The 25,916-nt window shown below is 42.2% G+C and overlaps 1 protein-coding gene across 8 annotated transcripts in view; it reads left to right on the forward strand.

Moving 5' to 3' along the window:
• Positions 1–25,916, forward strand: part of TFDP2 (transcription factor Dp-2) — a 167,192-nt gene that overhangs the window by 79,456 nt on the left and 61,820 nt on the right. For 7 of the 8 annotated variants that reach the window (XM_084639457.1, XM_084639456.1, XM_084639460.1 and 4 more), the window contains one exon: positions 9,424–9,527. The exons of the other annotated variant lie outside the window; for it this stretch is intronic. In XM_084639457.1, the coding sequence (XP_084495583.1) occupies positions 9,424–9,527 (104 nt within the window). The remainder of the gene's footprint in view (positions 1–9,423; positions 9,528–25,916) is intronic. 8 annotated transcript variants of the gene reach the window in all.

Consider the following 25,916-nt stretch of genomic DNA (forward strand, 5'->3'; position numbering starts at 1 on the left):
CCCCTGCCATCAGGAAGGAATATGGTTCATGGCTGTCTACAATAAAGTTTTCATATTTCCATGTGTACATTCATCCATCACACAGAAAGTTCCTGCATTTTATGGTAGGCCAGGAACTCTTCCAGTTTTGAGTCCTCCCCTTTGGGTTAGCTATGGTTCCCAAAGTATTTATGAAAGATTTCTCTGTGGTAGCAGCCCAGATGATACGCCAGGGCTGTATGATATTTTATACTGGGACAATTGGCTCCTGCTAGGCCAATCTTGTCAGGAGGTCAGGTTGGCAACAGGGTTTCTCCTACAACTTTTATTATCCTGATGTATTTGCATAAATGAAGAAAAGTCCATTTTGTTACTCACAAGGACAATAAACTTTATAGGGGCGATATTGGACTTACAATGAACAATCTGATTTCATCTGTTCTCTGCAGATCACGAACCATAGTGTACAGGTACCTTTCACTGTCAGGCCACATGGCTGGGTGCAGGTACTTGACACTGTTTGCCAGACTCCATTTGCAGTGCCTGCAAGCTTGGTTCCACTTGATCTACTGACCGAACAAGGACCATATCAACTCCAAAATGGCTGTTCCTACCAGAGTTATCACCCCCCTCAATGGTGGTTGAATCTGGAAAAGGTCATGGTGGGCATTCCTTTCAGCCCTCCCAATCCTCTGGCCACCATCATGGTGGACGCTTCCCTCTTGAGGTGGGGTGCTTAACTGGACAACCGCACTGCTCAGGATACCTAGGCCCCACGAGACACCAGACTACACATAAACATATTGGAACTGAGAGTAGTCCACCTTGTGTGCAAGGCCTTCCTTCTGCTCATACACTCATTCCATATACTGTGAATGTCAGACAATATTACCACTGTGGTCTGTATAAACAAACAGGGAGGAGTGAGATCTCATCTGCTCTTCCTGGAAGTCACCAGACTTTGGAATTGTTGTGTCAGGAACTATATCACAATACAGGCCATGTACCTTCCAAGTATTCACAACTTGTTTGCAGGCAAGGCCTTCTTGACAGGCCAGGAGTGGGCAGTTCACACAGTCCTAAGAGAAATACTTATACAATAGGGTACTCCATTATGGGACCTATTCACATCCCAAACAAACAAAAAGCTCCCCCTATATTGTTCCAGAGGAGCCATGGGTTATGACTCTTCTCCCAAGGTGATGTTGTTCCACTGTCCTAGACAAACAACTTCAGATACGTCTTTCCTCCCATTTCCCTAATTCCATAGGTCACAGGGAAGAAACATAAAGCCAACATTCTCTTGGCACCATATTGGCCCAGACAGTTCTGGATCATGGAATGTCTAACAATGTCTGCCCACCACCCAGTCAGGATCTACCCATTCTTGGGTCTCCTAACCCAGGAGGGGGGGATGGGCGGGGGAGGAATCAAGCATCCCAACCTGGGCTCACTCCATCTCATGGCCAGGTGATTGGATGGCTGTTGGAAATAGAACGCACATGCTCAGCCCCCGTTCAGGCGATCCTTAACCAAAGGATTCTACTATAACCTGCTATTTGGCCTAATGGAGACACTTTTTGGCCTGGGCACAACTCCACCAACATTCATCAGACACCTTGAGCATCCCAGTTTTTCTAGACTGTCTCTATTATTTCATTGCAAGTACACCGAGCATCAGTTCATGCCTTCCTCCCTCCAGTGGAGGGATATTCTGTCTTTACTTGCCTATATTTTTCCTGAAACCCCATGCTTCCGCTGAAGACAAGAGACTTCACTGTCTTGATCTCTGGCGTGCCCAACATTCTACCTGCAAAGAATCAAACCCATTAGGAAATCACCATGATTCTTTATTGCCATAGCAGGGAGATCGCTTGGGCAAGCCATATCCTCCCAGAGGATTTTTAAGTGGGTTTTGGGATTCATCTCAGAGTTCTACAAAATAGCAAAAATTCTTCTCTCCGAGAGTGTTACAGCTCACTCCCTGCAAGTACAAGCTGCCTCCACGGCATCCTTATCTGACATCCCACTACAGGACAACTACAGGGCAGCCACCTAGAGTTCTGTCCACACATTCATGACATGCTATTTTGTAGCTCATGCCTTGGCTGCTGATGCAGCAGTAAGATCAGCAGTACTGCAAGCATCTTTTCTACTGGCTTGCACTTGCCTTTAGTCTGAACACTGCTTATCAATCACCCACATGTGGAATATACTTAGGAACCATCACTCAACAAAGTGGAGGTTGCTTACTGTAACTAGAGGTTCTTCGAGATGTGTGGTCCCTATCAGTATTCCATTACCTGCCCTCCATCCCTTCTGCTTTGGATCCGGGTTGGACTTGTGGTAAAAAGGAGTGGAGAGGCGTCGTCCCGTACCCCCTTTTACCATCAGTCAGGAGCACGAGGAGAGCTACTGCACATTTGTGGGTCAACAGACACTGCTTTGAAGAATTTCCAGACTCCGTTTTGTGGCGTACATGCATACCCATTTGTAGAAGATAGATAGGGATCACACATCTCGAAGAACCTCCAGTTACAGTAAGTAATCTCCACTTGTACAGACAGATCCCTAGAATCATCACAAGGATATACAGCCCCAGGCATGAGGCAGGAGGTTCTGGAAGTTGCAGGGAGTCCCTGAAACAAAAGGGAATGGGAGGGTGGTACACAGGGAACTTGTCGGGGTGGAATGAAGGGATGCAAAGAACCCTGGTGTGTGCAATAAGCTAGACCTATGCAAGCTACAAAGTGTGTGAACAGCCCCCCCATCCCAATTCAGTAGGCATGTTATAGGCCATCAGCTCACGGAAGGCCTCAAACAGGTTTTCTCCTACCAGCATGCTATGCTAAAAGCCTGCCTGTGCAACAACTATTTTTATTTGTAGCTGGCTACATAGGAGCTACCCACACTTGTAATTTAAGTCCATGGTTTATTAGCAGTGGCACATCTCTTGAACACTACATATCCAACTCAATTTTGATGAAACTTGCCATTATCATCTTGTCCAAATACTTGGTTTTTAGGTGATAGTGTCAGTCACTGATTGAGGCTGTGATTGGGTCATAAGGATCAGGTGCTGTCGGTTGAAGACCAGCATATAGCATAATACTTTTGCAACAACTCTTAGATAAATTATTTTTTAAAATATCAACTAACAAGATGAGAATAGGTAAACAAACTTACGTCTATGCTTTGTTCTCTGAGTGGTTGCACAGGTCTATTCCACTCAGGGGTGTGTGCAAGGAAAGGACACGTTTCCAGAGACCTGCACCTGAAGCAGCATTTGAGGGAGCAGGCACTGAGACTCAGCTTAGTCCCGGTCCTTCAACAGATCACCCAGCCTCTTGGGCTGCTAGGGAGGCTGTAATGGTCCCTGACTGATGCATGGACTTAGATTCTTCTCCTCTGAAAAGGAGGACTTGGTCTTTCTCTTCATGGCTTCCCCAAAAGAGGGCCCATAAAACAGACCCGAGCCACTCTAGCATGAAGGACTCTTCCTCCTTGCCACGGTGTATGCACACCCCATTCCCCTTTGGGGCAGGGCAGGGCGGCGATAGCACCACAGTTAGTCTCCCTGGCAGCCCTTGGGGCGGCCACAGTATAGTCCAGAGGCTGAGGTTACAGCCTAATGGCCAGAGTGAATATGGTGGCCCTCAGACATAGGGCAGCACAGCCAAATGGCTAGAGTCAATATGGTGGGGAAAAGGGGGTGACAGCCTGGGTAGGGGGCCCCGGGTCCGCCTGACTCCACCGGGCCCCAATCTCACTCAGGTGAGAGATACCACTCACTCACCCTCCCTGGGTCACTTCCTACCGTAGTTCCAGAAGCTGCTGTCCGTGGGGCATCAGGGTCTCCGAGCTCTTCAGCATGGAGATCCTCCAGGGATCCTTGGGTTCCAGGCCTCCAATCCGGCTCACACGATGTCTGATTCTTGTAGGCAAGGGCTGTGGCAGCTCTTCAGCTGGAACTTCAGGCAAAGGTCCTTCCCCTCCAGCAGTTAGCCTAGAATGAGCTGGGTTGCTCCCTTTTATACTTAGGCAGCAGTTGGCACATGCCCAGCATGGCGTGAGGGGTGGGACATCCATCGCCCATAGTGTGGGGTTAACCCTTTCTTCTCCAGTGTGGGGCATGCACATCCCCTCGCACTCCTCTTTGAAGAATGACACGGAATATCACCAGAACTCCTCAGGTACTCAAGGGAGAGCTGAGCCATCAACCCTTCTCCTTGGGGAACATATTAGTACCATCCTGTTGATTCTTGTACTGTCTGTGGGATGTCTATTGAGTCTGGTACCCATGGACACTGTTCCAGCATCAGCTTTATCAGTACCAAGCATAGACACCAGACCAACTTCCCCTCTGCCCAGTGCGTGCTCGAAACCCTCCCCCTGCACTCCCCTCGCCCAATCCCCATTCCACTGCTTCCCCAAAGTCCCTATCCCATCAAGTTCTTCACCATGTCCAGGGCCTAAATTCAGCTGGACTCCATTGGAGAAGAGCTCTGGTAAATATTTTCAAACCCGTGGGAGTTCTGGTGCCTCCTGTGGGATTGGAGTCCCACGGGTCCATTCCACCGCAGGGCTAAAGCTTCAAGGTCCTGCAGCTGAAGCCCGCAGCCCCAAATGGGTGGGGGACGGGCTCCAGAAAGTAATCTCTCAGAATTTAAGCCCTGACCATGTCCATTTCGTCTGTCTCGTTGATTGTGTGGGACTCATGCAGAACAAAGGAAAGTTGTAATTAGTTCCAAGACAGAAAAGTAAGTTCATTGAAGGCCTAATCAATTCAACTAAATTGATGGTTTTTCTTCCTCAAGATAGGTTTCAGGTGATTGTCCTGTTGAGCCCATCTCTCAAGTCTCGCCCCATCACCACGGTCCAGATACGTTTAAGTCTACTAGGCCACATGACTTCATGTGCTTAAGTGACCCTGCTTGTCATGGTAAGCCTGCACATCATTCAGGGATGGCTGAATGTAGTCTATCTACTGAAGAAACTGTCCTTGGACAAATTGATCAACGTTCTTTCTGTGCTCCCTAGAGTGGTGAATGTGGAGGCATACCATTTGCTTGCCCCCTTCCAACCAAGAGAATGTTACTGACCTCTCTCTGATAGGGTGGGGTATGCAACCATGGGATTTGCAAACCCAAGCTTTGTGGGTGGAGCAAGAAGGCAGCTCTTCATATCAGTGTTCTGGAACTTTGAACAGTTCACAACATCTGCTGTGCTTTTGATCGTCACATCAGTGGCCCAGATACTCATTGACTATACATCTGCAATGTACTGTTAGAACAAACAGAGGGAGCACAGTGCCCTAAGCTCTGTTGGAAAGTGATTAAACTCTGGCACATTTGCATTAAGGAAGACATAGCTCCATTACTGCTCATTTACCTGGCTCCTGAATCAATTGGCCAACCAGCTCAGCAGGAGTTTTTCCTTGAATTATGAATGGTCCCTAAAGAACAGTGTGTTGAGGACCATATTCAAAGCCTAGAGGATTCCGTCAGTCAACATTTGTTTGCAACAAAAGATAACAGGAATTGTTGTCAGTTTTGTTCTCAAGCAGTTCACAGTTCAGGACCAATGATTGATGCCTTTCTGCTGAGATGCGGAGTGGCACTCATGTATTTCCCCCCCATTCCGCTCATCCCTCAGGTCAGGTCAGATTGAAACAAGATTGTGCCAAGATAATGCTCAGTGAACCAGTATGGTCAAGATTGTGCTGCTTCTCAGATCTTCACAGACTCTTCAACCCCCATGACCTCTGTCTTTTCTTCCAGACCTGCTGTCCCAGCAGCAAAGAGAGATGTGGCTCCGAGATCCAAGCAGCCTGCACTTCATGGCATGGCTTTTGAGTGGGTAGATCAAGTGGGAAAAGACTGTTTCATGGCAGTTCAGGAAATACTTATTAGTAGAAAGCAATCCACTAGGAAGTGTTTCTCGATCTGGTTCACTAATCTGAGAATTTAGTGAGCAGGTGCTATGATCCAGGATATTTTAGAGTATCTGCTTCACCTTAAATCCTTGGGTCTTTTTCTGAGTTCGCTGAGAGTCCGCTTAGCTCCATTCTTGGCAATCCTTCCTCCCATTCAAGGGAAGTCATTTTTTTTCAAACCTCATGGTTGTTACATTTTTAAAAGGCATTTGTTCGCATTTTTCCTCCTGTAAAAGACACACTTTTGGACCTTAACACTGTACTAGTGGCCCTGATGGGTCCTCCCTTTGAGCATTTGGCAACCTGTTCTTTGCCTTATCTCTGTCAAAAGATATCCTTTCTCATTGCAGTTATATCACTCAAAAGAATGGGTGAGCTTCTGGCTGATGGCAGGTCCTCCATGTACCTAATTATTCAAAGATAAAGTAGGCTTGAGGTCACATCATCAGTTTTTAATTAAGTAGTGTGGGCATTTCATTTGACCCAGATAATATGCCTGTCTGTTTTTTCCCCAAAGTTGTACTCAAATGAAGATGAAGAGTACATCATACTTTGGATGCAAGGCAAGCACTGGCCTTTTGTCTGAACAGCACTAAGCCCTCTAGTTTATCTCCTCAGCTCTTTGTCTCTTTTGCTGACAGAATGAAAGGTCAGGTAATTTCAACACAAACCATTTCCAAATGGATTATTTCCTGCATTAGCCATCCACTGCAGGGACTGTTGGCTCATTCAACAGGGGCTTAAGCTACATTTTTGTGGGATATTCCCATATTACTGGACATCTGTAGGACACTGGTTCTCTGGGCATCTCTCCACTCACCATTGCACCATCACAACTTCTTCAGGATCTGATGCAAACTTTGGGAAAGCAATCCTACACTCACTATTTAAGTAGATTCTGAGTTCCACTTCCAAACAGCACTGCTTGTGAGTCACCTGAGTGGAATACACGTGCAGCCGTTCAAATTAAAAATTATTACATCTTCAAGGGATGGTTCACATGTGTATTCCATGACCTGTCCCCTCTGCCTTGGTGTCTTGAGACATGTTTCATTTCAAAGGAACTGAGAGGGGTCAGAGCAACACCACCCTTTATATAGCCTTGGGAGGAGCCAGAAGAGTTCCAGCGTGCATGCACTGCCCTATCGGGTACTGCTGCCAGAAAGATCTCTGATTCCAGCGTGCTGGGAGTGCATACACCTGACTGAAATACACATGTGAATCACATCTTGAAGAACAACAGTTACAGTGCTTGTAAGTAACTCCCCCCCCCCCCCCATTTGTGTATGTTCTGGTTAAATTTTGTTGTTGAAAGTTTTCATGGAAGAAATGTGGTTTAAATGAGGTACAGAAAGGGAGGAGGTTCTGAGCATCAGGGAGTCATGGAAGAATGAGCAAGGGCAAGTGAGTAAAGGAAACAAAATAACCATTTGGAAGGGAGATTTGGGAAATGCTTAGATAGCAGGAGCTGGGAGTAGTGGGAAATGATTATGGAGGTCTAGACAGAGGAGTGTACAGCCTTGCAGTTGAAGATAGAATGTTTGAACATGATGGCGAAGGAGACGGGGAAGCCAGTGAAGGAATATGAGGAAAAGTGACTTAACATGCAAGCAGGATGGTTTTTACAAATAGCATTTTGTATAGCCTAGAAGAAGATGAAATGAGATGGTAAGAGGTCAGAATTGAAGACATTGATCTTGACATGGGTAGGAATTTTAATTTGAAGATGAAGAGGGAAGGGAACTTTTAGTGAAGCCTTAAGGATGAAGGCTTTGGTATTAGCCTGGCTACAACTTGGCAAAGGAGGAGACAAATCATATGACACTGAGGTTGTAAGCCTGGGAAAAGGATGGTGTTGTCTGTCAGTTTATGGAAAAACCCAGAAGAGAGGGAAGATGAGAGATTCAAAAATCTGTTTTTGTTATGGTTAGTTTGAGATGATGGCTATATATCAAGGAGGTGATGTGAAGGAGCCATTCAGAGATTCAAGACGCAAACAGAAACAAAAAAATTAGAGGTAGCAAGAGAAATTTGAGATTTGTCATCTTAACGATAACTAAAACTGTGGAAATGGATGAAGTCACCTAATGCGAAAGTATAGAGGGAGAAGAAGATAGGGCATATGGACGAAGACAGAACCCTGAGGGACTCTGATGGAACAGGAAAAGGTGGAAGCAAAATGCATGATTCATGAGATAGGAAGAGAACTAGGAGAGTGCAGAATTGTAAAAATCCAGGGAGGAGAGCAAGAGGAAGATGATGGGAGTAGTCAGCTGAGGTTAAAGTGGTTGATACCTTGAAGAGGACAACTCCGGCGATGATGCCCTTAAGGCTGAGAAGGAGGAAGTTGTTAGTGACATGAGTTAGAGCAGTTTCATTGGCATGGAGAGGTGGAAGCTGGATTACAGGGTATACAGAAGAGAGTTATAGCAGAGAAAGTCAAGACAGTTGGTGGACATAGTCAAGAACCTTAGATCCAAAGGGAGATGGGCAGTAGAAAGATAAGTGGATCAAAGGGATTTTAGAATAAAGTATGTTACAGCATACTCAAAGGCTGAAGGAAAAGAATCAAGGTGGTGGAGAGAAAGGTTTAGGACTGGTTTCATTAGCCATAGGGAAAGTGGATATATAATATCAGTAGGTCACCTAGACCACTATAGAGATTCAGATGTTGTTTGGTGGGAACAGAGATTTGGCCTCTGCATGCTCTTGGGGGGCGGGGGTGGGGGTGGGGAACAGTTTTTCAAAATTCTGGTATATGCACTTTGCCTGGACACCTGTGGACACATACAGGAACTTGCCCCAATGATCTACTAAAGTCTGTATCACAATTCCGCATTAATCCTTCCTGTCAGTATACTCATGGGCTTATTAAGACAGAGGAATGGAGCAAATTGGGCACATTGGGTTTCAGTTGTTTAAATGTTTCTGTGATCTGATAGCTTGTCAATCACAGAGTATGCATTGACATGCAAACCTCCATGACAGGAGTACCAGTTTTGGACTTTCCATCACCACATTGGTGCTCAACACACAACTATTTGGTGATGGTTTGCAATGGGAACTACCCCTCTTGCATTGTGAACATAGTCCTCATCCTGGTAAGGTGACACTACAATGACAGCACTAGCCCATTGTAAGTATACAGAAAAATCATCCAGGTGTGGGTCTATTTTTGTAGGCACACCCATGAGTTTAACTTTTTGTATTAAAGTATGTGGCAGCCGGTGGGTTCCTCTTTTTTGTGGAGACAAGAGGATATTATTTCAGGAAGTATGTAAGTTAATACGTAACTTGTAAGGTAGGTAAAAATCTGGGGCCTGGTGAGTTGACAGTGTCTCGTTAAAAGGCCTTGACCTTTTGTGAGGGTATGTTTACAAAGTACAAGAAAAAGAAGAAACTCACATATTTCAAAATTTGACATAAGAAAGAGGTCACTAAAGCATTACTCATAGCTTACTGTTTAAGGGAATAATTTAGAATTCTGTTTTTTTATCACTTTTCTTTAGGTAACATTTCAGTAATTGCATTACCAGTTTCCAGCACCAATTCCCCAGCTAAGATTTTGCCAAAAACCTTGGGACCAATAAATGTGAATGTTGGACCCCAAATGGTAAGTACTCTAACTCTGGGCAACTATATGGCTGACTTTCTGTTTACTTAACATAAAAAGGTTAATAGTGAAAGTACAAACTACAACTGCAGCTTCTCCTCCAGCTATAAATGTTGTTGAATAGACATAAGTGCTTCCCCTTGTATCCACAGGTAATGAAGTAGGAACAATGTTCTTGGCACTCTACCATAACGCCACTCCCAGGAGAGATTCTGTATGGGCATACCTACATGTTCTGGAGTGAGTGGAGGCTCCTTGTGCAAAAATATACAGCTACACCTATTACATGACATTTATCCTTTTATCAAAATTATATTGAAAAAAACATTTTTCCCCTCCAGAATGTTGCTGCTGCTGTTGAATATTTTTGTGTGTTACATTCCCTCCACACAAGAGATGAGAGAGTACCTGGATTCTGTTATGTGCCTAGAGTTTCAACTTATTGTTATATCTATATAACAATATATCGCTGCTAACAATGGTCTGTTATTGTCTATACTAGCTAAGCAGTGTACGGCACTGGTTCAGAAGGATCCATTTTGAGAACTATTTTCAGCAATAGATCAATTTCTTAATGGATAGGACAGTAGTAGTCTTGCATGCATTAACTAAATGTTGTAGTAAACTATTGCTTGGAATACATGATGACTTTGGCCCATATACAACATCCATCCAAGGTGTTTTACAGTAATTTGTTGTAATGGTTTCTAGTTTGCAAAACCCATAGTCTCAAGTGGTTTCTGTCCAAGTTGGACAGGAAACCACAAGCACTATAGCTAGTCCTCCCAACTTTATTTCCCAGTGTACAGCGTCTTGCATTTGGTATTAGCTAAAAGCCTTGCTTCTAGAGTAGTACTGTGCATTGTGGAATTTGCGTTTCAGAAGTTCCTGAAAACACCGGTAAAATGAACTTTGTAAGACATGCACTATAATGATGCTCTAGAATGTTTTTACCAAAAACAGTGTTGCTATGTGGATGCCATAAGTGATTGCAAAGAAAAAGAATGAGAGAGAACCACCAAGTTCATACAATCACTGCCCTGCAAACACACTCTGAGTGTGTACATATGATTGTTTTTGTTTTTTGCAAAAATGTAACCTGTGATTCACAACTATTGGCCACTGGTTCAGTTCCATCAGTGATAGCAATAGTGAAAGCTGTAACATAGAAATGGAAATTAGACATTTTTACTACCCTGTCATCTCCCTCATCTGAGCACACACATTCTCTCCAGGGTTAGACAACACAGTGGTGAAAACTCCTGACCTGCCTGAGTCCTGTCATGCTACAGCATTCTCTGTTGCTACCACAAGTGCTGAATTATTATTTCTGTTGTTGACAGTTCATACAGCCCCTGCCTCTTAAAAAACGTGTATGTGTGTGTGGGAGGGTGGAGTGGGGGGCTGGAAATTACATCAGCCTCTAAGTGTAAATTCTAATAAATGTTTGGTGTGTGTTTACTTATCAGGAGCAACCCATTTCTGCAGAGTAGAGTAAACTGAAAAATTGAGTAGTCTTAAGGGATACTGTCAAGTTAAAAACCATACTTCTGTCTGAATTATTTTATCTACTGTTAGAAAGAACACCTGAGATTACTATAGCTTGAAAGATATTGGACAGAAAATGACTGTTCATTATTTTGACAGTTTTAGACTTCACTGGGGCTATTCATGTGAATAGAGTTAAACACACACGGCCCAATCCTGCAAACTTACCTACTTCATCAATATGAGAGTTCTTTGTGTAGAGATAATTTAAATACAAATCTTTTCTATAGGCAGCTCTTTTTTGTTGTGAGTTTTTTCTCACATTAACAGGAGAGAGAAACTTTTTTTAAAAAAATAGATAGGAAAACATGGTTGCATAATGACAACATATGATAGGGGAATCCAGCGGCAGGTTTAGGAATAATTTCAAACTCTAAACTCAACTTAAATCTGGTCCTTTTTAAGAGGCATGTAGGAGGGTTTCTTTGAAATACTCCCCATCTATTTTGGCAGATGCAAACTGCCCAGTGATCCAGTTTTGGGTAGCTAAGGTCTTCTGTGAATCTAAATGTCCAGTTAACAGTCAAATGTAAGGCAACCTATGGACACACTCCTACTAAATTTTATATGACCTATTTCTTCACTGACCTCTTATTTTAGAAAAAGAGAAACTATTAGTTTATCATCAATTACACTTGATCTGTGGGGGTTTTAATTTGACACTAGGTTGGATCTTAGTTTATCTCCTCCTCTTACTGCTTTTAGGAAGAAGAGCATGCACCCAGTCATACAGAGCACACATTCATGACATCAGCAGTAAATTTAGTGGGCAGAGCCAGGACAAGCTGTTGGAGATAGAAAACTGGCTGCTGCTACTGCTTCCGCCATAATCAGGGCTTGTCTACATTTGAAACCCAAAAGGGTTTTTCCCCAAAAGTCTTTCTTTGAAGACCCACAAAGTGAATAGTGGGCATGACCGTATTATTTTGTCAACTAATTAGGCCTACTTTCTGCCACAGCAATTTTGATTCACTGGTTTCTGGTTCCACACTTTTCTTATTTACCAAGCATGATCCTTGAGTTAAATCAATAGGCCTTTTTGTTTGGACTAATTCAGTCTTTCTATTCCTCTTTCATACCTTTTCCCATCAACATTTGTTATTTTAGGTTATTGTGACATCTTATGAACCTTCATGTACTTTTTACAGTTGAGCCTTACATTTAGAGTAAATTTGTAGGCCCAGTTATCACAACACCCATGACTATGCTGTCTGAGCACATTCCAACACCTCAGCAACGTGACTAACATCTTAACGTGTAATATGTAGTTCTTTTCTCTCTTCCTCCCCTCTCGGGAAAACTGCATTTTTTAAAACTTACATTTAAAAAATTAATATATGCTATGTATTTTTTCTAGCAAAGGCCAGATTGAAGAAAATGCACCAGCTTTGAATGGAAGTTGGTGTTATTTGTGGTGGTTCTTAGCTCTTGTGGGAGTTCATAGAATTATAGGGTTAGAAGGGACTGCAAGGGTCATCTAATCTAAACCCCAACATCCCATCTTGGACAGGCCCCTAAGAAGGGTGTGCCTCTTGCATAAATGAGCTTTACTTTTGCAGTAGACAACTCTATTGTGTCCAAGGAGTGGAGTTGTTGACTACAGTTCTTGTCCCAGAGCGTTAGGCGATCTCTGAAGGTATCCAGGCCCCAGAACATTAAGCATCTTTAACGTAAGGCCCAAGACCTTGAATTTGATGTAATATTCTGTGCGGAGTGAGCATAGTAAATGGAAGCTTGTAAAATGTGCTTGTGAAAGCCTATGTTACTGTGGAGACATGCTACTGATATTGTATTAATTGCAGTTTCCTGAGGGCTGGTGGTTTCATGCCTCACTATATTGAATTGCTGTACTCCAGATGGGACATGACAAAGATGTGTATTACTGAGGCCAGGTCATTGTCCGCCAGGATGGGATGCAGTGCCCTAACCAGACATAGGTGGTAGAAAGCATTGCTTGCAGTGGCTGTTATATGAGAGCTTATGTGAGGAATCCAAGAGTGCTCTTAAACTGTGTTCTGACTTAACTAGTTGTGGACAGACGTTTGATGATACTCCGTATGAGTTTCATTTTTATCACATCATTTACAAGTGACTAAAATTATGCATAATATTCAGAATTTAACTTCTATAGAAGGAGAATTCTTTTTGCACAGTATCTCTCCATATGTATTGTTGTCCTCACCTGAGTGATCAGCAATTTCAGGGCCTTTCAGCTGGTAGTTACCGTTGGTGGAGAGAAACTTATGTTACAGAGTCAGGAATGGTGATACTTATTTATTTACACTATGTAGGTGTTCTTGTCTACACTATGCACATGAGTCTTGTTATTCTTAAAGTAAAATGCACCCAATCACTCACAGGTAACTCCATAAACCCTAACTCAGTCACCACGAGCAGCCACCAACAACAGGTGCCTTCACTGGTGTTCTCCAAGATCTTCATGTATCCTCTCAATTACCATGAAACCTCCCCTCCTGGCTGCCCTGTCACTTTTCAAACAGTAGCCAGAAGAGCAGCATCTGATTCACCATCAGCAGATTAATCCCCCTGCTCTCTGTGAATCTAGTATTACTTCAGTATTATAGAATTTTGTTTGCCTTTTTCCTAACTGTTTTGCTGTACTAAGTTGTTTCACCTGCTTGGTTTCCTGTACTGTAGAGCAAATAGGAACGTGCCCATTTTCTTCTGCCCGGATTACGTGGATTACCTTAGACTGAAATTCATAAAGTACTTGTGTTTTTAAAGTCACTCTGATTCTTACTCTCCTCCTCCACAACATAAAACTGGGTATTTGCTTGCCCCCATACCTATCAGCAAATGTTGCTCCCTTTCTGCAGGTACCTTCTTCCACATTATTGGTGTATAAAGTGGGTCTTACATGTAATATTGAAACATATAGCATCGCTAGTTGACTTCACGCAAAAATAACCTTTGCCTTTTGCTAGCCAGCTTCTTACCTTATCTATCTGCTAGGGTGACCAGACAGCAAGGCTGAAAAATCAGGACGGGGGTAGGGGGTAATAGGAGCCTATATAAGATAAAGCCCTATAAAATATTGGGACTGTCTCTATAAAATCAGGACATCTGGTCACCCTACTATCTGCTGACATGGTAACTCAATTTTTTGAGATAGTTCATAAAACCTGAGTTCACAGTTAAATCCCTCTAGCTTTTCGTCACAATGAAAAATTCAAGCAAGCTTGAAGAGAAGGTTATTGTCTACCTTGTTAACTCTTCTATGTTTTCATGAGACTTTTTAAAAGCAAAATTTAATGTTAAACTTTGTGATTCTGCCTCCACCCTTTTAATAAAATTACAAACCCCACCCCTATAGCTTTTGGAAAGAGATGGGTGATCATGGAGATATTTCTTCTGCAAACTGAAACATCTATTCCCTTGAGGGTGATTATCTTCCACCGTCTTCAGTAACATGCTCTGTCAAGCACAGCACCGAGCTAACTAAAATTAGCCAAAAATGCAACAGTTTACATGTAAAGATATTGATGATGATAAAGAAAAATCTATATGATGAAGCTATTTCTTTAAGCAATATTTTCTTATAAATAGAATAGACTCAGAACTTAATTTTAACTGAACATATGCTAAGAAAAGAGTAAACACATCAGTTCACATCATGGAGAAAAGCCATTAAAACATCCCTTTAGTAGCAAATGAATACTGTTGAGATAAAATCATAAATTTAGAAAATGTTTCCCTAGCTGCTGTAGTAGTAACATCTTACACAGTTAAGGATAAAAACAGAATACTAACATTTTGATGTAATTCACACCATTATGGAACTTTTAGCATTTTAGTCAGCATAGACAGTGATGAGGGCCCTATAAATATCGGCATAGCAAAGCAACATAGATCTGTTTTTGTGTCTGTCTGAAGGCAAAAGAGACTTAGGCACCTAAGTTCCACTGACTTTCAGTAAGACTTCGTCTCCTGAATGTCTAAGTCACTTCTGAAAGTAGGATTTAGGCACTTTTGCAAATTTTACCCTCAATCTATAAGAGTCAAGAAATAAAATGTTACAGAGTCTGGGTTACAAATACTTCAGGGATATCATTCATTTTATTTGTTGGTTAATGGGGTTTGTTTGTTTGTTAGTTTTGGGTGGGAGAATTCTGCAGGGATTGGTTCTTGGCCCTACACTATTTAACATTTTTTATCAATGACCTGGAAAAAAAAAAAGCATCACTGATAAAATTTGCAGATTACACAAAAATTGGGGGAAATGGTAAATAATGAAGAGCACACATCAGTGATAGAGAGCCATCTGGTAAGCCAGGTGCAAACAAACAAAATGAGTTTAATACAGCCAACCAGAGTTATAGAGTCATTGAGTTAGGGCCAGAAGGTACCCCCAGATCATCTAGTCTGGTCTCCTGTATATCACAGGCCAACACTCACGCACCAAACCCAACAACTGAATTAGACCAAAGTATTACAGCCCTTAGGAGACTAACCTATTATGTGCCACAGGCAAAGCATAGGAGGGACCAAGATGCCCCGCTGCCCAAGTGCAATGTCAGGGATTTGATTAAGCGAGAGATACCCAGATGATCTGGCAAGTGACCTGCACTCACATGATTCAGAGGAGGCAAAAAACCCCCACTGTCACAGCCAATCTGACCTGGGGGGAAATTCCTTCCCAACCCCACCTATGTCAGTCAGTTAGACCTTTAGCATGTGAGAAGGAATCATCCAGCCAAGTACCTGAGAGAATGTTGAGTATCACCTGAGTTCACTGGCTTACCCGGCCCAGTGTCCTATCTCCAACTGTGGTCATTTCTGATGCTTCATAGGAAGGTGAAAGGAAAGAAAACCACCACCACCACCCACAATGCAGTAGGGTCAGAGGGAAAATTCCATCCTGGATGCTGCAGGTGATCAGCTGAAGCCCTGAAGCCTGAGATTTTAGGAACATGTAAGGAGATACATCTGGGAACAACAAATGTAAGCTATATTTACTGGATCAGGGGCTCTATCTTGGGAAGCAGTGACTCTGAAAAAGACATGAAAAGTCATGGTGGATTATCAACTAATGTGAGTTCCAAGTGCAGTGCTTTGACAAAAGGGCTAATGCAATCCTGGAATGTAGAAACAGGGGAATGTGGAATAGGAGTAGGGAAGTCACATTACCTCTTTGTCTGGCACTTGCAATTGCTACTGGAATACTGAGGCTCATTCTGGTATCCACAATTCAAGAAGGACATTGATAAATTGGGAGGAAAAGTCATGAGTGTGTTTTAAAGGATTGAAAAACATATCTTATAGATAGACTGATAGACTATAAAAGCTGAATCCGATTATCTCAATAAAAGATTAAAGGATGACTTGATTACAATCTACAAGTACCTACATGAAGAACAAATTTTGATACTGGCTCTTCAGTCTGGCAGACAAAGATATAGCAAGATCCAGTGGCTGAAAGTTGAAGCTGTATGAATTTAGACGGGAAATAAGGTAAACAGTGGGGGTGATTAACCATTGGAACAAATTACCAAGGAGTGTGGTGAATTCTCCATCACTGGCAATTTTTAAATCAAGATTACATGTTTTTCTAAAAGATATGCTGCAGTTCAAACAGGAATTAAGTCAGGAAAGTCCTATGGCCTGTATTATACATAGATGATCACAATGTTCCCTTCCCAATGCACAGTCAATCTGTGGAACTCCTTGCCAGAGGATGTGGTGAAGGCCAAGACCATAACAGGATACAAAAAAGAACTAGATAAATTCATGGAGGATAGGTCCATCAATGGCTATTAGCCAGGGTGGGAAGGAATGGTGTCTCTAGCCTCTGTTTGCCAAAAGCTGGGAATGGGCGACGGGCTGGATCACTTGATGATTACATGTTCTGTTCATTCCCTCTGGGGCACTTGGCACTAGCCACTGTTGGAAGACAGGATACTGGGCTAGATGGACCTTTAGTCTGACCCAGTATGGCCATTCTTATGTTCTTGCTTTATCTATTTAAAAAATTTCTCCTGGCCTTTGAAACTTTTTTTAAACAAAACATAAACCTTGAGTCAAATCTAACTGAGTGTCCCTTTTCAAATTAATAATAAAATATTTGTTCTGGTACATTTGTTTCAGAGATAGAAGGCAGTGTGAGCTGGTAGATGGAGAACTAGATTGAGAGTCAGGAGACCTGGGTTCTGGTTTCCCAGCATAGTCACTAGCCTGCTGTGTGACTTGAGGCCAGTTAGTTTCCCTTTCTGTGCCTCAGTTTCTCCTTTCGTAAAATGAGGATAGTGATGTTCTCCTTTCTTTCGTAAAGCATTGAGATCTATGAACTAAAAGTGTTGTATAAGAGCTAAGTATTATTACTGTTTGTTTTCTCCTTTTTATTGGCCAAAAACTGTGATTCCAATTGAAAGAACTGGTTTTGAAGACTGACTTAGGGTTACAAGCCAGAGAGAGAGAGAGAGAAGCAGGAGCTATAGCATTCCTCATGGGCTTTAAAGGCCAAATCCTTACTCAGTTAACTCACCTCACCTGAAATAAGCAGGACAATTCACAGGAAGAAGGTGAATAGGATTTGGCTCCAGATCTGTACTACTGGTGGTCTCTATCAGTTCCCTGTTTAACCTTATCAATTAATTTATTTATAACAATTTGCAAACAGTTATCTCTCAATAGGACATTACTGGGAATTGTTACTGGGTTCTAAGAGATTCCCACCTAAACTTTTTGGCTTCTGGAAACTGATTCAGCAGTGAAGCGCTTGCTTAACTTTAGGCATTGAATAGTCTCACTGTCTGTGTAGGTACCTTCTAAATGACTGAATGAGATTACTATTATACTTAAAGCTACACATATCCTTAAGTGTTTTGCTGAACTGGGGCCAACGTATACTTGAAATTCAGTTTCTTCTGTAGGTGTCCAGTGTCCCCTGTTTAAGAATTCTACAGTCCTAAGGAGTTGAGGAGAGACTCAATTAGTTGATGATGGGTGTTTCTTTTTTCTGGATTAAAGTCTACATGTAAAATCCACAGAACTAATCTAAATTCACTCTTGGATCTCAAAATTGGGGGTGGGGGTGGAATAACCACACAAACATGTACCCTAAATACAGTTTTGATTGTACTGTGGTCCACAACTTTTGTTGTTTCTTGTTTGTATTGCAATGAAAACAAAAAGTGTTACTTCAGTAAGAAGAGCAAATTATCATTCTAGCCATTGGAACTATGCATCTTTTAGTAAGATATCTTCAAATCTGGATTCTGGATTCCACTTCCCAGGTCTGTAAGAGCTGTACACTGTACAGGTATTTCTTATTTTTTTTTATAGCCAGGTATCATAGTGACACAACAGGTGATGTGTCCAGCAGCACGTATCAGCACAGAAACAAAGGACCAACATGCCTATCCTTCAGGTCAGAGGTTAGGTACCACAGTGCAGTTGCTGTAGGTGAACAGAAGATGGGACATAAAATGCCAAAGAGGAAGTGGTAGGCAAATATATCCCATTCTTCTCCAGCCTAGACAAGAAAGTCTTTTTTTAAAGAACCAGGGGAGCAAAGAGTTGATTCAGAAAAAAAACCTGCTGTCAAAGGGGCTAAAGTATTAAATCTGCGGCTTAAAATATTTTTAAAGTACTATTGCAGCTAGATGTTTAGTAATTGGTGGCCACTTAGTCACAGATTTGTTCACAATATTTAAATTCAGGATAAATGATGGTTCATTGAAGCTCCAAAGCTCCATCCACAACCCGTGACACTAAAATAAAATGTCATTCATATTAGTGTGAAGATCTTTACAATATCCTCACCCCTCTTCTTTTGTGTGGTTTTTGATCAGGAGTAAAATATTAAAGATGGTATTTAAATCACTACCATTGGTCTTCAGAGTTAACACATCATTGCGATTAATGGGACCAGTCTACACTTCTCACAGAGCTATTGTTTCATCTTGTCTTCATACTCAGGCAAGACTCACAATATTAATTTATATCGGCTTTATATTTTGAACTTTGCGGCCATAATGGCTAGCAACAAATTTTTTTAGAAATGTTAGATTCTGGAGCAAAAGGTGGAAACCAGCACAGAAGGTGCAAACTAGATCAGCCACCACAAAGTGGCCCTGTTAAATCTTCTGGGCTCCGGTAAACCTGCTGAGGCAATATAGTCTGATGTGGCAGTTGTCAGATCCACTTTGGAGCCTCGCCAGGAGGACTTAGGTAAACCTAAGAAGGACAGGAAAGTAGAAGTTGGCTCTGACCTCGTGTAGGAGCTACCCATCTCTACTGTGACTTCTTGCTCTCCCTCTCTGCCCTTCCTACTCAGTTCTGGGGGTAGTGCTCCTTCATTGTGTGGAACATGCACAGGTACCCACTGCTCACAACACTCAGCTGGCTACAAACTTTTATTGAGGAGTGCTTCTCCTGGAACTGAAGAGTGATATGGTGAGGATCCTTTGGAGAACCAAGCAGTCATAAAAGTAGGGAGTTGGATGACTCTTCACATACAGCATCTATCCAAAGCACCCCTGATCTAGCACCCACAGCAGTAGCATCCTGTGTACCTCCAATATCATTCTACCCACAGTGACATCTACTTGGCTGCTGCTTACTGTACCCCAATCCCTCAGTCCTCTGCAGCCAGAGAAGATCATGGAACATGATTGCAAAGGATTGGAATTTTTGAGAGAAGAAAGAGCAGCTGCTTTTGGGTTGTGGGAGGAGAAAGATTTAATAAGTTTGGTAGCCAGGAACTTCTTTAGTTATAATATCTGCTGTGCTACTGGCTTGTTTTATGGCTTTGAAGAAGTGACTTCACTCTCAGTTCCCATTTGTAAAATGAAGATAATACATACACCATCCCTTGGAAGTAACTGGATGAGGATTAGTTAGTTTGTCTTGAAGAGATTGTTAGCCAATATACATATGTAAGGCATAGTAAAACCAAATTTAATAGGCATGAGATGCATGCTTTTAATATAATATACATTATATATATGGCTGTTGGGAAGTTATGTTATCTGAATGTATTACACTCTTCCCACGATTCTGTTCACCCATGGCAAGGATCCCACAACATTGCAAAGCTGAAGTCCGCTTTGGCATTAAAAAATAGGAAACTCGTCAAAACAAAGCTACATGAATATTATGTACCAATTTCATAACTCCTCAACACTTGGCATTTAGTATTCAAAACAAGTTATGGGAAAGTAAAGGGATGTACCAAGGTCAAAGCTGGCACAAACCATCAGGGATGAGTGATATAAGTTACACTGACAGAAGCACTGGTGTGGTCAGCGGGAGAGATTCGCTCGCCGACATAGCTACTGCTGCACGTGGAGATGGTTTTATTATGTCAATGGGAGAGCTCTCTCCTACCAGCATAGAGCAGCTACACAAATGATCTTACAGCTGCATCGATTCAGCTGTGCCACTGCAAGCTCACTAAACTTTGTCAGGGGTGGCCAACCTGAGCCTGAGAAGGAGCCAGAATTTACCAATGTACATTGCCAAAGAGCCACAGTAATATGTCAGCTTCCCCCCCACCCCCCCGTACTCCCAGCGCCTCCCAGCAACCAAGGAATCATCATGGTAGTCTTTGCAAGCAACTGAAGGATTTTGGGGGGCAGTGAGCCAGACAACCACATCTGTCTGCACTTCACTCCTTGTCCCCAACCAGCCCCAAACTGGTTCGTATCCTGCCATTGCCACCAGTTGTCACGGAGTCCTCGGGCGATGCTCGGGACCTGCTCCCTACAAAGTCAGTCAGGACTCTGGGGGAGTCTCGTCTCTCTCTCAGCAGACTGTCTCCAGGCAAAAAGCTCACACAGCTTCCACCTTCCTGGGTCTGACCTCGGAGCATTCAGCCTCCTCTGCCCTTCCGTGCGCTTCCCACAGCGAGTCTGCACAGGCGGAGTTCTGGGGAAGCCAGAGGGTCCTGCACCCCAATTTCACAGTCAGACGTGACTCTCAAGCAGCCAGTAAAAAAGAGTTTTATTAGATGACATGAACATAGTCTAAAACAGAGCTTGTAGGTACAGAGAACAGGACCCCTCGACCAGCATCCGCACAGATCAGCACCTCCTCCTCCCTCCCCGCACCTCCCTATCAGCTGTTTCATGGCGTGCAGGAGGCTCAGGGGAGGAGCGAGGGCACAGCAGGATCAGGGGAGGGGGCAGGAAGGGGTGGAGTAGGGGCAGGGCCTGTGGCAGAGCCAGGGGTTAAGCAGCGAGCTTAACACTGGAAAGTTGATGCCTGTAGCTCCAGCCCCGGAGTCGGTGCCTAGACAAGGAGCCGCATATTAACTTCTGAAGAGCCGCATGTGGCTCTGGAGCCACAGGTTGGCCACCCCTGCTTTAAGTGATGTGTAAAGAGTTGTGTAGCTTATAAAATCATACTATAAATACAATTAGTTGAAATGTGTATCTTTGAAGCATACCTCCTGTGTAAGGTGAACATTCTGTGAGATAAGAATTGCTTCCCAGAAGGAGGGTATGTTTGTCTCTTTTTCGTATTGTTCTCTTTTGTTTTTAGACAATAAATTTGGCTAAATTCAGTCTCTTGAACATTTTTAATACTGAACCGTGAATGTAGTCAAACAAATGGCTACCCTTTTAGTCAGTAATATATTATATATGTGTTCATTATTTTACCGAGTATCAGAGGGGTAGCCGTGTTAGTCTGTATCCACAAAAACAGGGAGGAGACTAACAGATTTATTCAGTCATAAGCTTTTGTGGGTAAAAAATCCACTTTTTCAGATGCATGGAGTCTTTAAGGTGCCCCTGTACTCCTAATTATTTTACCGATTTCTATTGTAATTCACCTGAACGTATGGGACTTATTGACACTGAACAGTCATAATCTAGGTCTTCACTAGGAAAAAGGAGTCTTTTTAACCCATGTTAAAATCCTAGTGAAGGTAAGGGTATGGCTACACTGGAAACTTCAAAGCGTTGTTGTGGGAGCGCTCCCGCGGCAGCGCTTTGAAGTGCGAGTGTGATCACGTGCGAGTGCTGGGAGAGAGCTCTCCCAGAGCTCCTGGTAATCCACCTCCACGAGGGGATTAGCTCCGAGTGCTGGGAGCGTGGCTCCCAGCTCTCGGAGCCTGTTTACACTAGCTCTTTAAAGTGCTCTGACTTGCTGCGCGCTCAGGGCGGTGATTTTTCACACCCCTGAGCCAGCAAGTTAGAGCACTAGAAAATGTAAGTGTAGCCAAGCCCTAAGAGAGTTGTAGTTTTAACAAATTTTAGCTGGTTGAGGTAAACACTAGTGGTTTAGCTTGACCTGCTAAAATATGTGAATACTACAGACTACCTAGTCTATACTAAGACTTTACCTTGTGGCCATTACAATGGGTTAGCTAAAACATGGTAAGAACACACCTTTTTTTCCCAGTGTGTACAAGCCTTTCCTGATGCACTGTACAAGTGCCCTCTGATTGCTTAATTACAATAGTTTGTAAATGTTCCTTGCTATTAGCAGGCTTTAAAATCAACACCCCTTTAAGGCATATTGTACTGGAATAGGAGAGACTGGGAATGAAATATAAGGCATATTAAGTGATAGGGTATCTACCAGGGAAATTAACCAGCATAACTATAGCAATATAATTATACTGCTATAGTTATATGGATATAACTGCCTATTTAGCTACTCTTATTCCAGAATAAGAGTACCTTTTTGCAGTTTAGTTTATGCTGGCAATTATATAACTATACCAGTATAGCTATAGACAAGCCCATATAGAGTTAATAGCTTTGCTGTTATATTTTGGCAGTCTGGGTTAATAGGACAGCCAGATTATTACTTTGCAACAGAAAATGATACAATTCAGAATGATTTTTTTTAAAGGAAAACTTTGATTCTACATGCTGTAAAAAAGTGTAGATATTAAAATAACAATCAGGGATTTTTTTGTGCTGTGTTGGTCCCAGGATATTGGAGAGAAAAGGCGGGTGAAGTAATATCTTTTATTGGACCAACTTCTGATGGTGAGAGAAACAAGCTTACACAGAGCTGTTCAGATCTTGGAAACTAACTCAAGATATTACCTCACCCACCTTGTCTCTCTAGTGTCCCTGATTATGACAGTTTGCAGCTTTGACACTGAAGGGAGTAGAAAAATTCATTGTCAGTCTTAAAAACCTGACTAGATCCCATCTGTAATGGCTAGGCCAAACAGTGTTAATCAGTTTGGGGCCCTGCTATGTTTATAGGTTGGACCTTTTAAAAAAATGCATTCTGTGACCTGCTTTATTGTCTGTTTACTCTAGAGGGCACTAGAGTACAACAAGTAAAGGCCATAATGACCCATCTTTTGTAACATTCAAGTGGTTTGCACATTCTAAATATAATTTACTATTTGTCATAGTAATGCTATGATGAGATTATAGTTATACTAGTCTCTTTATGGTGTGTTAGTATTATGACTTAAAGGAAAACTCAATCTCTTCAGCTCAGGCTAGTAATGTGAAAGCTTAGAGGGGATGAAGTGCAACTCAACATGAGCAAACTGCAAAGCAAACTGAAAATAATATTTTAAATTATAATTGGCATGTGAGAGTCATGCTGGGTGGGGCCAACTTGCTGAAAAGTTATATCATTTGTAGTACTGCAGCAGATCAGTATAAGAAGAGGTGGTTAAAATCTTCAATGGTGGTTTAACAACTGGACAAAACTTTTAATATTTTAATATTTAATCAAAATGTTTAGCTTATAAACTCTGAATATGTTACATTGTTTTCATCCAGTTTCAATATTGGTTTAACTGTTTAAAAAAACTCAACTAAATCAACTAACTAAGCACTGCTTAATTTCTACCATTAAGGTTTTCTGATTCTTAAGTCAGTATTAAAGTAAACTGATAATGGATATTCCATCTTTTAGTGTCCACCTACATTCTACAGATACAACCATCTTGGGGGATCTCTTATTCCCAACACAGTTACAACACAATTAAGTCAGTCAGGCTCCGATAATATCAAACTGTCCAAATACCTTGGCTTGTGCTGTTTCTCCCATTTCCAAAAGCATCTCTTTTCAAACTGGCCACTACCTGTATTTTTAAGAGAAACCAAACATGGCTGTAGGAAGTATTGGCAGTGTTTCTTAAGAAATTTTAAAATGACATTCAGGTGAGGGGGGAAAAATGGAAGGAGTATACTCTAAATATTATGTTGTAACCCATTAGAATAAATACCCTAGGCCACATGAACAGCATAGGTAGCTGATGAATATATATTCAGGTTTTAATACATTGAACGGTAGAAGAGGGAATACAATACATCCTAAAGCTTAATACATGTGGTGTTCAAAACATAACTAAAATGTCATTCCTTAGATGTCACAAAGCCCAACAACCAAACAAAATAAGCATCTTGAAAGAGCTTTTTCATGGAAAGTTTATCACGGGAGTCTTGCTGGAATAAAATGAAATGTTGGAGTAAAATCAATCTTACACTGTTATCTTCCTTTGTTATAAAATGATGTTGAAATCCAGTTGTGTGCTAGCCAGTGAACTATGGCAGTATTTTGTGCCAACAAACACCTTGACATTTCAGTGGCTTGCAAGCCTGAGCAGAGTATGGTAATTTTATGCTAACTAATGTTTATTACAACTAAAAGCAGAAGCAAGTAGTGAAGGACTCAAACCCAGAGAATGTTTGAGTGCACTTCTGAAAATAATTACTATAACAATCTGGCTGCATTGCAAGCAAACAACTTGTAGAACTGATTTGGCATCAGTTCTACAATAAGTTAACAGTTAAATTTATTCACAGTCTCCTCAACTGCACTATTCTAAAATATCTTCACTGCCCGTCTTGTTTTACATCTTGAAGTTTTATCTGCTTACTATTATAAGTCACAGATGCTCTGAAATTCATGACTGAATTTGAATATTTTTAAGCAGTGTTAACAAGTAAAAAATCTGGGTTTGTTTTATAAATAAACTAAAGAATGGTTCTTCTTCAAGTGTTTCTGCATATTCCCACTTATGGGTGCTGTGCCACCTTGTACTGCCTTACGGTAAAAACCTCTTTTAGCAGTGTCAGCTAGAGCGCTACCATGCCCTCCCACCCTTCAGTATCATGACACACTGAAGGCGAAGCTATAAAGGGGGTGGAGCTCCCTCACTACCCCAGTTTCTTCCATCTGCATGCCTGGGCAGATGTGAACTGCTCTGGTTTCTTTGGAGTCTCTTTTCTACTTAGAAATAGTGTTAGCTCATTTTCAGTATAGTTAGTTCATGAATTCAGATTTCTCCAGGCTTCGGGTTATGGAGGAACTGAGGAAACAGAAGAAGCTGAATTCAAGAAGTGCGCTTCCTGCCTGGCTGTCTTCTCTGCATCTGACAACCACATGTGGTGCCTCAAGTGCCTGGGAGAAAGATGCTCACCTTCTGGGTGTTCTATTTGCCAAACTTTCACACCCAGGATAGGGAGATTCACTTGCAGCTCCTCCTCCTAAAAGAAGACCTCGTAGCTAGACCATCTAGACCTGGTCAGGACTCAGATCCTAGGTGTAAGAGATCAGTCTCTCTGCCCCTGTGGCTGCCAATGGCTCCAAACAACTGAAGGGTTCCAAGAAGCCACTACCCCTGTTGGTGTTGGACTTGGTTCCTGCGCCTCACTCAGTCAATCCCCTGAGGCTCCAGATGTTTAAATGGAGGCCCATGTGGTCAGATCTGACTGCTTCATTTCTGGAAGAGAGGTTGAGAGATAGTTCAGCACTGATACCATACCTTGTTCCTCCCACCTATTCAACCCAAATGGAAACCCTGCAGGTGCAGGACCATTACCAGTTCTGATTTCCACTTCCAGTGCTAGAAAGATGGAATTGCTCAGTGGGTCAGAATCAATGCCTTCAGTT

The sequence above is a fragment of the Lepidochelys olivacea genome (assembly GCF_965140295.1).
Source record: "Lepidochelys olivacea isolate rLepOli2 genome assembly, chromosome: 9".
NCBI classification, from domain to species: Eukaryota; Metazoa; Chordata; order Testudines; family Cheloniidae; genus Lepidochelys; species Lepidochelys olivacea.